The 17,645-nt window shown below is 40.9% G+C and overlaps 1 protein-coding gene and 1 non-coding gene across 2 annotated transcripts in view; both read right to left on the reverse strand.

The window, feature by feature from the left end:
- Window positions 1-924: 924 nt before the first annotated feature.
- On the reverse strand, window positions 925-1,025 carry LOC147880838 (U6 spliceosomal RNA). The gene has a single exon (XR_015540616.1). It is a non-coding gene; the product is annotated as a U6 spliceosomal RNA (small nuclear RNA).
- A 1,535-nt stretch (window positions 1,026-2,560) lies between these two features.
- The window catches only part of LOC147880839 (uncharacterized), a 49,962-nt gene continuing 34,877 nt past the window's right edge, over window positions 2,561-17,645 (reverse strand). Inside the window, exons 4-7 of the mRNA XM_087370881.1 lie at window positions 14,307-14,423; window positions 13,980-14,129; window positions 13,828-13,886; window positions 2,561-2,856 (exon numbers count right to left, since the gene is read on the reverse strand). Of these exons, the coding sequence (XP_087227007.1) occupies window positions 2,721-2,856; window positions 13,828-13,886; window positions 13,980-14,129; window positions 14,307-14,423 (462 nt within the window). The 3' untranslated portion in view covers window positions 2,561-2,720. The remainder of the gene's footprint in view (window positions 2,857-13,827; window positions 13,887-13,979; window positions 14,130-14,306; window positions 14,424-17,645) is intronic.

The raw sequence follows: 17,645 nt of genomic DNA on the forward strand, positions 1-17,645 counted from the left end.
GTGTGTGCGCGCGCGCGCATGCGTGTGGGGTGGGGGGTGCGTGGGGGGTGGGTGTGGGTGTGTGTATGGGTGTGTAGGATTGAGATTGTGGCAAGGTCACGTGAAGCTACTCCCATAATTCATATTATTAAATAATGCTTCTATCCTATTCTTATCCCACTATGTGTTAAGGCACAAGTCATCATTGCGAGATGGAAGATGCGCACACCGTCCCAAGACTCATATCATGCCTCTAGAATGGCTAATTCTGTATTAGACCATCCTACACCCCTTAGTCTAGGATCGCACTATCTTTTGATATAAAAAGACAAATTCAAAAATTCATAGACTTTAAAAACACTTGTCTTTGCAATTATGGAAATGATCACAAATCAAGTGAGATCAATCAAGCAAGAAATGGCTACTAATTCCAACAACAAAGTCAATAGAGCGGATCTTTATATGTAAAGTAAAAGAGCAAGAAACCAGAGCAAGAAATAAGACAATCTTGCGCATTGGGGGATTGAAAGATGGTTGCATTCATGATGATGAAGAGAGACATTGATGACATAATCATATGTCTTAAGAAGGAAATACCACGAATTGAATGGGATGAGAATGATACATGCAATATCAATCAAAACAGCACACAAGCACAAGTATATTTCAAAGAGAAGTTAGCAAAGGTTAAGATCCTCCAACAAACACTCATTAGAGACTTCAAATCCAAATCCAAAGACTCTCAATGTTAAACTGATGTTACAAAGGCCACCCTATGATAGTATTAAAGTGTAGCTATGCCCTTGTAATAACTCAAGAGTACCTAGCCTTATGCACTCCGTTGACTCTCTGGCTAGCGAGATGTAGTAAGTCGCTTTTTGGTGTTTATACTTTGTCTCATATGTTAATAGATCTCTCTTTGTCTCTCTCTCCTTCAATTTTTTTTAAAGAATGGACCATTTTTCAATGTGCATGTCATCCTTGCAAGGGTGCCATGCTAATCTCTTCTAAATCATTCCAATTTTATCAAATGTTTCCAAAGAGACTCTCTCTCTCTCTCTCTCTCTACAAGAATCATCCAAAAAAACATTTGCTAAGGAATGATATACATCTTTTACAAGTGTCGCTAGTTCCAAATCCCCGTATCATCAACAAATTTCCTTCAATATTTACTAGAATCCACTCCTTTAGGCTTAAGTTGTCTTTTCAAGTGTTTGCAATCTTTCAAAAACTAAGCATTGATGTGAGATACCCATTAGGGACTCCCAAAATGTCTTGATACTTTCTATTGAGTATACATGTTATCATTAAGCGTGTAAATTATTACGTGTTAAGTAGTTATATGTTGTGTGCCCAAAAATATGGCCCTTTTGCAAAACTCCTTGCTTAATTAACAATAGACACTCTTCATGCATTGGAATATTACTCCTACAATGCATCCATAAGATCTACAAACGGTCAAAAAATGCTTAGCACGTGCAAAATATATCATAGCCTAATGATAGTTCATGATGGTTTATGAGTTTGCAACACTATGAAAGAAGAACCATTTCATGTATCTCCATATCATGTATCTGACTTAAAAATAGGGCTATCCTTGAGTATTAGCCTTATGTCTACTTTCAAGTGTCTATATTTCGAAAAAGAGACCCTATAACAATCACAATCACTAAGCAATGCTAGATAGTTCATCATTGTTTACTAGGCTCCTCTACTTTGGTTTTAGACTCGCCCTCCAACATCAGACGTCATTCAAATCACAAGAATTTTAGAATGCGGACCAACGCAGCAAAAATTTGCAAGTGAATGAGTTGCTCACTTTTCAACCAAAAAAAAAAACTTTTTTTCCTTCATTGAAATTAGGCATTCCCATTGTTCGTATTTGCTAATACTAGGTTAAAAGAATGCAAAATATCATGGTCATTATTGGACACATCTATCCAGTGAAATGATTTTTGAAAAGGGCCAAGCTTGAACAATTCTAGCAATGCATATCCCACTGACACTAGCCCTTATTTTGAAATGCTACATTGCAAAAAACAGTTCAGGATTTCAGCTAACAAAATTACTAGCTTTCTAGCAAAGCAAAAAGTCCATTGCTCTAGTTCAAGCACAAAGGGGTTTTCTGTGAAATTTAAAAAAGGCCATGGCCAATTTTTAAGGATGCCCAACATCCTTGATATTATCGCCACTATTTTCCAGATCAACATGCAAACATAGCTAGAAGCTGTTACAACATTTATGGCTTTCTATCTTTGCAAGCATGTCTAGAAGTCATGGGCCATTCCTACTTTATTAGAAAGCCATTGTTTCTAGCCATATTTGCATGTTTAAACCAGAAACCCCAGAAGAGCCCTAACTAAGAAGGCCTACTGTCAAACCAAGAGTGTCCATTATAAACCCAAGAGTTCCCAAATTTAATGAACCTTACGTGAAATACATAGTTTTACTGCCCTTTCATAGAAGAGTGTCCTCCTTCAAGCATTCTTGTTGTCAAGTTGCAAAATCAAGATCAATTTAGTGGAGCCAAGTTAGCACTGCTCTGTGAATCAAAATGGTGATAGACAGGCAGGCAGCCATGTGAAAGAATAATCGTATTGAACTCTCAGCTCATAAAATGTAATATTTTACAGCTGATTGGCCTAGGAACTGCATCATCTCCATTGTCTGCTGGCGTGAAAGATAATAGCCATCAATGAGTAAAATTTTACAAGAGAATGGCTTTCATTTTGGATATCCTTTTAATCCAAGTAGAATAAGGTCACAATTTTGCGGAGGCCTTTGGCTTCTCTACAAGTCTCAAGGAGTAAGCTGCTGTCATGAAAGGCAAAACATATCACTTGCTGGACATGTGATAGGATATCCATATTGCAAATCCTGCGAGAGTTGACACATTAATTTCAAAAGGTGCCACACTGCAAATGAAGGAAAAAGAAAACGACATCAACACAAAAGAGCATTATTGCAAGCAGCATAACCAGATTGAGAGGAAACAAGCACACGACTGCATTTTGGGTCACTAGAAAGATTTCTTCAATCTGATACAAGAGGAACACCTTTGCCCAAGGGAGCCAGTGGACCACATTTTCCCCCCTTATACCCTCCCTTAAAATAGGCGCTCTGAAAATATATTCACTGGAGACATAAAATGTAGTCATTTGTTTCTGAACAGTGACGGAAAGGAATGAAATTCCAAACAAAGGCAGAATTTAAAACCTAATCAGAAACCTGTACATCACACACTAAGGGAAGAAATGCAGGAAAACATTCAATGCAGGATAACAAACAGTAACTCGTTTAATAACAAACTACCACAAGCACCACAGGCTACTGGAACTCATGAGAAGTGTTAAAGTTACATTGCTTAGCTCATTCCACTGGGTTTTACCCCCTCAAATTGAATAATATTCTCAATTTTATTGACATTAGAGCAGCCAATGCCTTCTTCAGTTATACTTGTAAATTCGGGTTGAAAACGATATCCAAGTTGTTGCTGTTGGAATCTAGTATCTGACCACGTACTTTTAGCTCAAGTCCCAGCTCTAGTACCATGTCAGAACACACAGCGCAAAATTGAATCGTCCATGAGATCACACCTGAGAAATCTAGATCCTACTCTGGATGTGCAACACATATATATCAATGTCAACCACGCTCGGATCTGGAATAGACAACCACATATGACAGCCAATACTTGAATAAACGCAACTCAAAATGTATCACAAAATCGTGCACTCACAAACCACACTAGTGGACAACAGGGTGCCGCCCAATAGTTCTTGAACTGAGGCCGAATATTGCCCTAATCTGTTGTCATCTTGCCTGCTCTGCACCTCAGATGAAGTCTTTAGTAGCTATGGGAGAAGCCCAAAACTTCTCTCAGCTTCCCTTCTCACTACCTGAGCTCCCCACAGTGCTACGGTCTGCTGCTGCTGCTGGTGCCTATTGCTGCACAAGTATCTGGGAACCACTTCTGCACGCTGGAGTGGAAGTCTGATTCTCTTCCATGCTGCTGCCCTATGTCTTCCTTATATCTGGGCTTTTCAGAAGGCTGGACTGCAGCCTGCAAAGGACCTGCTAGAATGACCCCCCCAATGAGGACCTTATATAGGGCAGCAAGTAGCCCCCCGATCCTGCCAACTGGTCTCCAACCCAGTCTACACTCTGCTGTCTGGCCAACCAGACTAGGCCCTTAGGGCCTATAAAATCCTCCATTGCCTGTGCCTTCTGTGCCCAGGTCCAGGGCTCATTGTGCCCTTCCAATGGAGCATCAAATATGATGGAGACCTGCCAGTAATCTAAGCCCACATGTGGCCCAACCCATGGCCAACACCATGGCTGTCTCTTCCAGGATAGACCTGCCCTAAAAGGTGGGTTGAATAAGGATAATCAGTATGCCGCCCATGTGGAGCCTATGTGCTGCCCACATGGCAGCCTAATCATCTGTCTCCCTTCCCCTATTTCACCACGGGTCATTCTCCCATGCTCTCCCCACTTGGGGGCTTACATACGAGGAGTCGACTCTAATTGTCTGGACACCCCCTCTCAATGATCCGTTGCGAACCACAGCTTAGTCCTCAAACTACTCCCAAGAAATCCACTGAGGAACACACCAAAGGCGTCTTCTATGTCTGGTCTAAACACCTGTAGATCAAATATTAGCATCTCTCTGGTTGCACGGACCATGTCATCTGGAAACCACTCCGCATCATCCACACTCCACCTGAGTCATACTCGGTGACTCGTCCACGATGTCGCCCTCTCCAAGTGGTCACGACCATCTGATTAATTTCTTCATGGAAATCCCTGTCCAGAAACTCGACTGTCTCCAGATTGTCTCTGACATGAAGTCTTTGACAGAGTCTGCTGTAAAACCGTCCAGCATCACACACCTGGAACCTTTTGGAACAGTTTCTTCGACAACTGACTAACCTTGACAGCTCTGTGTCCTCCAAGGACTCCACATCACCACCTTTCTCAGTCATCGTGCAGGGGGCGTCGCATGCCTCTGCTCTGAAAATACCCCCCAAATTCATGAAAAAATAGTACCCTGGATGAGAAAATAGTATGTTTTTGCAAAGCCAGGCACCTCTCCTCAGTGCTGCACTCCTGTGAGTCTGGAGCCATACAAAGTCATGGTCATGTTGTCCTTCTGTGTGTACACGTGTATCCCCCTCACTGTCAATGGCTCCGTCCTCAAAATCTAAAACACCCAGGCTCTCCTCCACGACAAAATCTGAATTGGTACGCCAGCACTCAATATCTGACATCCTGTGTCTCGAAATGCTTGGGGCAACTACAAAAAATAGTTCTCCTGTCACAACATTTGCTCAGAATGGTCCTCCTTCCTCTTCTGTTGATCAGACTTCTTTGGGCTTAACTTGTCCAGGTTTGCCTTTATTCGCCTTTCCTTTGCTTGCTGAAAGAAGGGTCTTGTCATGTGTGCTCCTTTCTCATACATTTTCTCTCCGTCTTCCTCTTGTATGAGCATTGGGCCCAGCTCCTCAAAACTGAGTGGCTTTGATCGTTCTACAGGGGTTAGTGTCATGACCAAACCCCTAAAGGTCTTGGGAAGCATATGAAGCACTAGCCACACACGTTGATTTGTGTCGACCTTCTCACCTACAGCTGCCAACTGATTTTAAACAAATGGTTGTTTAAGCAAATGATCCTTGACAACCTTGACTTTAATCAGATGGTCACTTATACACACGCAAACACGCGCACACACAGACACACACATTCTTTTGGTGAAATCCATTTGTCATTATATTACAAAGAAAAGTCCCAAAGAAAGGAACAACTAACTACAAACATCAAAAGATGTCATTATATGACAAGAAGATGCTCGGAAGAGCTGGTATTTAGCTAGAGGGGGATCGCAAAACACCAGATGAGTGCGGTCCTTTCATAGGGTCCAAAGTGCCCAATAACGAGCCCAATAAAAAGAAGATCATAGCTCTGCCTCGCAGCCAAAGATTCTAGCCAAAGGAGGCATTGGGGAAACGAGCCTGGAGTCATCGTTGTACGAGAAGGAAGAAATTGTTAGACTCTGGGCAATGCCAAAACACGAGGCATAGACTCCCGTATAGATAGACATCATTGACAAGTGGCGAGAGCATCACACAACGAGCTAAAATCTATCCAAAGGGAAGAACCTCACGCATAACCCGCCATCATAAGAACTTTTGCCGAATGGGGAGTTTTAAAGCCCAAAGGTGCTGCAATCTTTTCCGTCACCACCAAGAGGTGCATCGCATAGACCAAATCATGAAGTGAAGCCTAAGGGGTAGGCAACAAAACCCAATACAAAGATGCCACGACGATATCGGCTAACGGTAATGCACGGCAAACACAATCATCCGATTGAAGAACCCAATCTTTGAGGCGGTCAAGGATCTCAAGATGCGCGCACACAAACACACACACTAGACCTCCTTCCTCCATTTTCATTGTAAACAACCGATTCTAGAGCGCAAGAATCCCACCAGCATTATTTGTCATGTATAATATACCTTTGTAAGACTAGAATAAGTCCAATCATACAAATGTAGAATTTTTGTTGTTCTAAAGATAAAAAATCTACAAAGAAAATGAAAGAGAAAATGAAAGAGAAGAAAATGTTGGAGAAGTGAAAGGAAAGCATGGAGCTGAACACAAAACAAGAGAATGCTTATCGAATGAAGAAGGATGAGGTCCATATGTAGGCACCTCTACATGAGCCACCAAGCTCCACAATCATCTCTTCAATCAGCTCCTAGAATCTCTGAATCAGCCTATGTGGCATCTACCACCACCTAACAATGCTTATGGGCACCTAACTGTGCCTCTAGCACACACACATAGAGCCCAAGGTGTGTCTGGGGCATACACCTTGGGATATCCCAACAAACCCCCCCTCAAGGGAATGCCTCAGGCTATGTCAAGGATACATCTAGTCACATAGTGTCTCAAGCCATCTCATGGTGGTCAAGGATAAATCTATGGCTAGGATCTCATGCTAGCAAGGGTTCCCAAAGGTGTGAAGTCAAACAAAGGGATACATAAGATCCCCCCAATGGTTATCTCCCCTGCATGTACATGCACTCAATGTCTGCACGAGGTACCATGGAGCTAAACACATACACATGGCCTACATCATATGGTGACCAAAGGTGTTTACAAAGAACACAATAGTTTATTCCATTCATTTTGGAGGACTATCCAGGCAGAGTACCTTGACTCAACATAAAAGAGAGATATGGAGCATATGTGGAGCTGGTTCAAAAAGCATAATCATCATAGGGGGCCTCACCTTGTGAAGGCACATCAACCGAAAGTAAATTGGCAGTTTCTAGTTTTGTAGTTGCTTTCTTTTTTGCCTTACAAAACTTTTCATGGTGATTGTTTTTGCCACAATATTTGCAAGGATTGATCTTGAAGCAATCTTTTGAGAGGTGATTGGTCTTCCCACAATGTTTGCAAGGTGGAAACTTGCCCATTTGAGTTTTTATGGCATAGGCTGTGTCATTGCCTCTCCGAAGTTCCTTGTGCCTTTCTTCTTCTTGAAGGGCAGTAATAAGACCTTCAAGAGTAGGATTAGGAAGATTTTTCAATGTGGTGACAACATGATCATAATCTTCATACTTTTCAGCAATACTGCCATTGCATCATCCGTAGTGATTGGAGAGTTGATAGAAGCAAGTTGAGTCATGAGACTCTGCATGTGATTGACATGGGCAGCCAAGGGAGTGCCATTAGCCATCTTCAATTCAAAGAAAGCAATCTTAAGTGAAAATTTTGAGATGTGAGAGCTAGCACCAATAAGAATATCAAGCTTTTGCCAAGCTTCAGAAGGAGACTCCATATCAGAAATGTGATGAATATAGTCATCTCCTAAGCCAAGAGCAATAATGCCATAGGCTTTCTCCTCTTTAGTAGGATCTCGTGCCGGGCGTGTAGGAGCTGAGGATTCTCCAGCATTAGAGGCTATTGAAGAAGAAGTTGAAGCAGGTTTGACAAGCCCCCAGAGGTTTTCCCTCATCAATGCAAACTTAATTTTCATCTGCCATGTGTGAAAGCCTTTACCATTGAACTTATCAATATGCAAAAAGGTAGCCATGAGAGGGTCTAACCCAAAGTGGGCACTGTCTACTCTCTTACAAGGCTAGAAAAAACTGAAAAGCTTCAAAGTATAAGCATTTGGTGTAGAAAAGACTTGTAACCAAATTCCATAATAAAAATCATAGTGAAAATGATACTTCAACTTGCATGCTTCATAGAGGTAGCTAAATGAAAGTATTCCAAGCAAATCCAGGTATAGAAACCTAAAAGAAAGTTGTAGCCACAATTGTACTGATGCTACTCAACACTTTAAAATATTAGAAATGCCAAAGTAGCATCTAATGTAGTACCAAATTCATAATATTGTCAAAACTGTCCAAAACAGAGTCCTGATCTTGGAGGGCTTCGATCTCCCTCTTCAAAGCGAAGGAAAGAGGGCTTTCTAGCTCAAATGAAAGCTCACATATGGGCAAATCTCTAGTACAGAGGTTAGGTGTAATGTCGCGCGGCGTTGCTGGCTGGAACGTCGTCAATGTCGACTGGTTTTTGGCTATGTTCTCCTCGAATATACAACCATTGCTGCTCAAACTTGGATACAAGATATACCTTTGTAAGACTAGAATAAGTCCAATCATACAAATTTAGAAATTTTGTTGTTCTAAAGATCAAAAATCTACAAAGAAAATAAAAGAGAAAAAAAGAGAAAATGAAAGAGAAGAAAAAAGAGGTAAACAAAAACTTTTATGAAAAGCAAAAGAAAGACATACTTAGCAAGCAAAGCAACACTTATGTCGTCATCAGTGCCCAAGCATAAGCAGCTATACTTGGATACAAGATAGTCCAAAGTATGGGAAAGCTTTCCCTAAAAGGAATTGGAAAAAGGTGGAGCAGAGAAGGAGAATATGCGAAAGAGAGCTTCGACAAAATTTGGGGAGTGGCGACCAACAGCAACGATCATTCTCTAGTTCCTTGCATGTGGAAGGTCGTCTATACGAAGGGTCTCCCCAGCCAGAAGGACTCTAGAAGAGGTCGCCTGTAGAAAAGAATTCAGCCCTCCAAGTGGTTGGGCAAAAAGGAGCAAAATGGAGACGAAGGTGGAGGTGGGGAAGAAGATGATGACATGGCATAAATGGGCTCAAGGAGGATCATAGTGCTCTAACTCCATGTTGGAGAAGTGAAAGGAAAGCATGGAGCTGAACACAAAACAAGAGAATGCTTATCGAATGAAGAAGGGTGAGGTCCATATGTAGGTACCTCTACATGAGCCACCAAGCTCCACAATCATCTCTTAAATCAGCTCCTAGAATCTCTCAATCAGCCTATGTGGCATCTACCACCACCTAACAATGCTTATGGGCACCTAACTGTGCCTCTAGCACACACACATAGAACCCAAGGTGTGCCTGGGGCATACATCTTGAGATATCCCAATAGAAAAAAGAGGTAAACAAAAACTTTTATGAAAAACAAAAGGAAGACATACTTAGCAAGCAAAGCAACACTTATGTCGTCATCAGTGCCCAAGCATAAGCAGCTATATTGGGTTTCTAAAGACCCGCGGAGTCTCTTGGGCAAACCTAGTGCTTACTAAAATACGTCAAATAAAAGAAACCAAGTAAGTGACTAAGCGAAAATAAACAAGCAAGTCAAGAAACAAAAACTTCCAAAAAACTCTCTCTCTCTCTCTCTCTCTCTCTCTCTCTCTTATTTAAAACATAAAAAGCTAAATGGCCCTTTACACTTATGTATCGTTTCTACAAAGAGGCAAAAATACATTTCTAACTTAGAAAGCACAAGTATACTCAAACAAACTCTCTTTTGAAACTTAAAAAAAACGGGCAATTCAGCTCCCCGCTTTTTGTTTTCAACTTATGTTCAATCATTCTAAACAAACCTAAGGCCGAAACACCATAGATAAAAGACTTCATATCTAAGAATGTGCGAACTTTTTTCATTCTTTTCCTTGGATTATACCTCTTGTGTAATAGTAAAGTGATCAAATTACTACATTGAGTGATAAAAGACTCCTTAGTTGTACAAAGGCGGGAAGAAATGACTCCATATTTTGCCAAATCAGAAATGTTTGAGTCAATGTGAGGCATTTTTATAATGTGTAAACCACTATATTCAGGTTGTTCACGTTTATCGTATATATCAACCTCTAATCCTATGGTAGATTGAGAAAGTCTAAGATCTAAGAAAACACAAGAATCCCCTCTTGAAGTGCAATTCAGTTCACAAGAGTCACGAGGATAGATTCCTTCTCCAAAAGCTCTAGCGTCTTTGTACATAAAGTCTTGAAAGTTAGGAACATCTGGTACAAATAAATCATCTATAAAACGCCTAACTTGACTAAGCTTATGTAAAATGATAGGGCAGGTATTGATAGAAATAAGATGTTGCATAAACTCAAATCCATAAGTGAAAAGATAAAAGTTTGCTAAAAAGACGGCACAATTAGTGCCCATGGGGATTCCTATAACTTGTTGAAACAAAGAATCACCTATTGTGATGTAAAGATTATCTAAAAGAAAATCTATCCAAGAGCAAACATCTTCTACACTTACTACCTTTGTGTATCTTTTCTTTTTAGAACCTATGTCATGATCTTTATTTTTTAGCCACAAAAAGGCTGTTTTCTCAACTTTTAGCACTTTGCATCTATCTTTGTCAAATCTCAGCTTGAAAACTTCAGCCACTAGCTTTTTAATTCTAAACTTCAGGTCTTCCAGCTCAATCTTTGTGTAAAGCGTGGTAAAATCATAGGTTTAAAGGAGAATAGGAGACTCTTTTTCCTGAATGCTTCGAGAGGAATCAGAGGAATTAAAAAATTTTACAACAGGAATCACTCCTACAGAGTCATTTAAAATCCAGCTTGAGTTCGAGGGGACATCTGCCTCTTTTAATGAGTCCCTCCAAAGTTCATGGACACTAGGCAACATAGCTTTGAAGCAGTCGCTTAGCCATTTAGAGACATTCGTCAAAGTAGTCTCACAAGCAGTTGCAATAAATCTTGGCTTTTTTGGAGTTTTGTGAAACTTCCAAGCAGCACAAAGAAAAGGTATGCTTGGATTGCAAACAAACCCAGAAGACTTGCAAAAACTATGATGTTTTGAGATCAAATCCTTTTGAGAAACTAAGGCACGGGTGTAAGTTTTGGGGCAGACAAGTTCACTTCTCTGAAAAGACATTCTAAGTAAAACTTTTTGCAAATAAAAACAAAGTTATTGGAACATTTGTCCACATAAGAAATGACAAAATTACTATGGAATTTTCGAAGAAGAGTTTCATCTTCTTTAGAAAGATGGTTACTTTTCTTTGAGCAATTAACCGAAGGGACTTCTTCTAGTTTCAAAGCAAGTTTCTTCAAAATCTTCCCTTTCCATTCTGATAAGATATTTTTAACTCCTAAACATTCTTCTAATTGCAAAACAAACTTTGAGATTCCCTTATCAATAGCTTTTAAAAGGCAAGAGTCTTTAAAAGAGTACAATCGAAATTTCAGTCTTTAAAAGAGTACAATCGAAATTTCGTGCCTTTCATGAAAAGGTCTCTTAGGTTACTAGAAAGCAAAATTGAGGTATCAGTTGTGAGTACATGTCCTAAATCAGCATCAATAAAGCTTTTTAGTATGGTCCAAGCCTCCACTAACAACTGGCACCATGAAAATGATCAAAGATAATGCCTCCGAGTCCTCCTCCCCTTCTTCCACGCTCTAGGTTATTTCTCGTATCCTAGAGGACATGCAAAAGGGTAGAGGGTAGATGCATATGTGCATGACACATGGTAAGCAGCCACGTTTCACAAAAGAACCTTCTAGGGAAATCAGGGTATGGTCTAGTCCAGGAGATCATCGATCAATGTAGATGACTGTGTGGATGACTGTGTGGAAGTGGAACTAAGGTCACAATGTCTTGGGTGGTGATCCTGTCTCAATTCCTATTGGTTTGCATGCAGGGGAAGTCACTTAATTACAGCTATAGGTTGTGCTTGCAAGAGGGATGATTGGTCATAACATTTTGGTATCAAAGTCAGCAATCCTAGCTTGTGAGTTGGGCAGGTAAAACTTGATAGTGCATCGACGGAGCACAAATCTATTTCCTTAATAGAGCAATCTTTGAAGCAATTTGTGATTTAGCCATCATCAACACTTGGCTGCGCCAAACAAATGTGACCAGTAATCATAGAGGCTACTGTGGTCATGAAACGTAGCATAGGAAAAGGTTGCAGGTCTGGAATGTGTGATTGATGGAGATGAAAAAGTAAGTAAAGTGAACACTCAGGAGCATTAGTACTTGCATTGGTGTAAGCCAAAATCAGTAGCTTCCATACAGAGAATTGATGGCAGCTCATCTGATGCACATTAGCCATCTTCCAAAAGCAGCTAACAAGCACACTATACCTGCTTAAAGGAGGTTGACAACAGCCACAAAGCAAATAAGACTTGCATAGCACATCACCATCAGTGGCAACAAATTGACACAGCTAGCACCTGAAGTGCACACTAGTGCTTTACACCCTTTGCCATCCATGCAAGATAGCTAGGAGTTGCCTGCCACACAGACCAGGACCATTAGCAGGCGTCCGCACCAGCCTGACACCCAACAACTTGCTGAAACAGCAAGTAGTCATTGAGAGTTTGACCAAACAGTACGACCACACATTGGGGTGTACAACACACTGTGATCTGCACTATTTTCAATCCATAATATTGTTTGGGGGGTAGAGAGAAATCCACAATCTTGTGCATCAAGCTGTTCTGTGAAACTCTTGTACAGAAGCCTTTAAAAGTAAAATGCTGTCGTAAGAAGGGAAGACGTTGAGACGCATCATCAGAGAATGGAGCTACCTGAACATGAGTAGCCACCTCTTAATGCCTTGCCAAGCTGATAAGCACTCTCTGATGAGACTGGAGGCCCAGTCCATCAACGCCTTAAGCATAATGGACTAGCAGATGAGCCAGCCTTAGACATAGCCCGAGAGTAGGCAAGCCCAACATAAGCCTGAGTGCTTCAGCAAAGAAGCCAACACCGCTAGTTCTAGGAGACCTAAGCACAGATGTAAGATCTATCATGGATCTATGTGAAGCATCTATGAGGAGCCAACACAATGGAGTACTTCAATGATTGCAAGAAATGCTGCCTCAATGCTCACCAAATACACCGACTGACTCACAACAAGTGTCCTGGAAGAAGATATCTATTTCACAGCTCAACTATAAAAAAGCATTACATATTTTGAGGCCTACACATGTAAATGTCCATACTGCCAAAGAAACGATGGTGAAAGACAGGAAAACTACTTCTGCAGACCAGCATCCAGTTCAATGACAGCTCTACTTTTCATAGGACCTGCCACATTGGGCAGTCAAGGTCAACATGTAGACATCTTATGCATATATGGCCATCCAAGCTGCCAGGAAGGTGAGAGTTTGAAAGAAAAGCATTCCTCAACCTAATCAACAGCCTTGTTGAGATTGACTGTTAAGCTGTACAACTTCCAACTAGCACCTCTGTCAGATAGATAATTTCCTTGCTTTTCCTTGTGCACAAATATAACAACAGAATCAGATTGCCAAGTCCAAAACAGGGCTTGCTGCCACATTACATTTCTGGAGTGTTGTCCACTCTTCCAAGGTAATTAATCACTATCTCACAACCAGGCAGCCAGCATAGCCCACAGCAGCTAACAGCCACAAGTAAATTGCTAAAGCAACAGACATACAACTACAGAAACTTGGGCTCAAATGCCACCTGCTTGTAAAAATTTCAAGAAGGCCCCAAAAGTAAAGAAACTCAGGCTCACCTGCTAGCTTCAATGAGAGGAAGATGATCGTTATGGGGCATCTCTATAACGTTTTGAACCTATCAGCAAGAACACCAGAGAGCAGGTGAGATTTGACAATTGTTACAAAAAGGCATGTTGTCAGAAGGTGATTCCACCGAATTGTCTCATACCTTTGATAGCAATTCTTGGCTTTCAGGTGGTTGCTTCTTCAAGCTCTGTGGTAATATCACAGTCAACAGGTCTGGTCGTTCTGCTCTTAATGCTCCCCGAATAACTGCTGCATTTGTACCTGAAGCTCCGGATGTGTATATATGATTTTTCTACAGCCATTGAGAAAACACAGATACAGTAAATCACAGGTATCTTCTTTCATTCCAGAAACGTGACCAATACACCAATACACTCTGTGATCGCTAATACAAAAAGCATCCTAGCTCAAAGATACACTATGAAATTTTAGCAAAAGATTTATAACAGTCTATGATGCACCCACACACCGTGATAACCATGGCATAGCTGAGAACTTCAATCAATTGCTGGTGGGTGAATCCCATATTTCTGGTGCCAAAAAACCCAATGGCAGTTGGTCCTTGTTGTTGTATTGCAAGAAGCTCCTGTTAAAGAAAAACATATAAAAAAATGTGCAAGATAATTCAATAAAGAAATACCAGGATAAACTCACTAACTCATCAGTAACACATGAACGAAACCCCCTGCACCCCAAGAAAACACCTGATTGATCTCAATCAGCAAAGCTTGCCATTGACTTAGGTGCACCAGAAGGCAAATCCTTACTACGCATGAGAATACACCAGCATATTATGTGCTAACCATACTTCATTATACCTATGAGTTAACCACTATATACCCTCATCCTTGGCCAGAATATTACATGCTAATCCAATGTCGTTACTGCTCTGATACCTTTGTCTTTCACCAATACTTTAATACAAACAAATAGTGGCAAACTGTAAAATGCTACCATTTTACTTGCAGGCATTTCAAACTTCCGACTACTGTATTATACAACAGAGAGTACTTGGGAGTTTTTGCTTAATGTGCAATTAAATGCCTTGACTTTCATTGTGCATGATCACCTTTAAGCACTTCATAGGTCAAATCCTAGGGGCTATCCCATGGGTCAGTCGCAGCTCTACTTCCCTGTCCAACAAAACACCAATTTCATCTTAACATATCCTTTTAGCTTTGTTGCCACCAGTCGATTACTATGGTAATCCACTTTGGGAGCAGGGGAGACTGCAATAATTGGACAACCATCTTATATCAATGCATTTAACTGGAAGGTTGACATTCCTTCAGAGGGACTGAAAACAAACTTGGTGGTGTGAGAGGAGGGTAGGAACACCTACGACACATCATAGGTGTTTTTCATCCACAAGGTTTGATCCTTGAAATTCTCTCAAAACCTTTGATAGAAAATGAAAAAAAATTGAGTGAAAAGAAATATGAACTCATACATGCTTAACCAACATTGATGCCTTCAAACAGTTTCAAGGCATGGCTCAACACAACCTGTACAGTCAGTCCAATCCCTTTCACATTCCTCAACCATTTCTTTAAAAGGCTCTACATATGGTCAAAACTAGTGAAGCAAAGAAGGACTAATCAAGCTTTAGCATGGAATGTTAGCAGAGGTAGACATTGGAAACATGGGTTAGCATGTATTACATGTCAGAATAGTAGATGTGAGAATAATGTACTATACATTTCTACAATAGCTAAAGCACCTATAGTACCACACAAACCAACCATGAGGTGAAACATGGAAGCATTCTTTATATACCTTTGTAAGACTAGAATAAGTCCAATCATACAAATTTAGAATTTTTGTTGTTCTAAAGATCAAAAATCTACAAAGAAAATAAAAGAGAAAATGAAAGAGAAGAAAAAAGAGGTAAACAAAAACTTTTATGAAAAACAAAAGGAAGACATACTTAGCAAGCAAAGCAACACTTATGTCGTCATCAGTGCCCAAGCATAAGCAGCTATATTGGGTTTCTAAAGACCCGCGGAGTCTCTTGGGCATTCTTTACGCTGAAAAGAAGCCTGAGTGGCATGACAAAAAGGATGTGCAACGTTGCCATCCCCTGGATATCCTATTTAAAAAAAAAGCCCTACAGACCAACAAATACAAAAAAATTCACAAAAGCTAACAATGTCACGAAAATCAGGCCATCACCAAAAACAAGAAAGGTCCAACTTCTGCTTCAAGTGAAGAAAGACATCATCCCTTTAAAAAGGGATGTATGCAAAATGAGATACACTCAAACAGCCAAGCTCAGCATGATAGCATACATGTAATGAAATGTGTTTTCTATAATTTGCAATAGATTATTTGAAACTTTTGCAAGCATTTGGGTTTGACAACACGTTTTTTATTTGCACCCTTTGAAACCAAGTGTTTAAACCCTTTCCTAATTTGAAAATCTAGATATATCATACAATGGTGCTCACTGCTGTCTGCCTGTTGCAGACTGCCTTGCAAGATTCTAGTGTTTACATGTTCCAAACTAGCAAGTAGGATGTAAATGCTACTTTCCATTTTCTGCAAAGTTGAATCCTGTTAGGTATCAATTATCGCTCATAACTGAATCAGATTCTTGGGGTGAGGCCATCACAATGCTTTTCAATGTTCTTGAGTGTTCCTAGGTGCCATAAGTGCATGAAAACATGTAGTTAAGGACCCATGCATATGTTAGTTTGAGAAGGCATATATTTTTTCCTATGCTTCAGGCCTTGGAAATTTTTTGAATGAAATGCATTATGAAAAGTTCCAAATGTTTGGAAGCGTTTTCAAACATGTTTTCAAGCGTGACGTTTCAAAAATAGCCGGTAGGTATTCATGATAGTAGATACTAGAATTGCTAGATGATGAAGAGCAGCTCAGAAAATATTGATATTACTCACTAGGGCAATGGGCAATCTTAAAGGTCTGACCATGGATGCCATCTCCATTTTCCCTTTGGCCCTAGTCGCAATACACAAGATGTGCTCATGCACATGAAATTACAAACTTTATGTAGTGAGTACTTGTTGGCTAGCTTATGTGCTAGACCCAGAACCTTGTTTCGATGTTCCAATACATCTTTCAAGTAGCTTCCTAGCTTTTTGGCTGGCTGCACCTACACATTTTTCAAATTGTCTCTTATGGTCAGACCCAGGGAACTTCTCGGAGTCTTATACAGGACGAGACATAGTCTTTTACACAGAGACACACCAAAGCCCAGACCGTCCACTACCGATAGTCAATGGCTACACATGGGAGTCAACCTTCAGGGATGAGACGAGGTATACAAGAGGAGTCCGAGGATCAGGCGGGGTCGCAATATTGTACAGGTCTTCCCTCGCTCGAGCCATCTCCATTGAGAGGAAGGACGCACACTCCTGATTCATGTCCGACGCACAAACACCCATGACCTTTCATAGCAATATGCTACTTCCTGCCAGACACCTCCCACTTCGCCAGAGTGGCACGAGAGGAGGGTGAGACATCACCATATGCACCCTTACATCAGGATATCCCAAACCTTTCAACCCGCGGGGAAGTTCTCCTTGTTGGGGACTTCAACACCAGGACGAGCACGCACCAAGCACCACTCTTGGACTTTCGAGAAGACTCTATCATGCTACCAGACATGGACGTAGACGGAGCACGTATGACCAAGACCTCATCGGACCGACACGGGCCTGTTTCACCATATGGACACGCGCTCCTTGATCTGGGCAAGATACATGATCTCATCATCTACAACGAGCTTGACCTATGGCCCTCCTCATGTGGTTTTACTTGCTTCCTACACGGGAGGGGCACTAGT

This window comes from Dipteris shenzhenensis, chromosome 32 (assembly GCF_047967505.1).
Source record: "Dipteris shenzhenensis isolate YYH24624 ecotype China chromosome 32, Dip_SZ_1.0, whole genome shotgun sequence".
In the NCBI taxonomy this organism is placed as follows: domain Eukaryota; kingdom Viridiplantae; phylum Streptophyta; class Polypodiopsida; order Gleicheniales; family Dipteridaceae; genus Dipteris; species Dipteris shenzhenensis.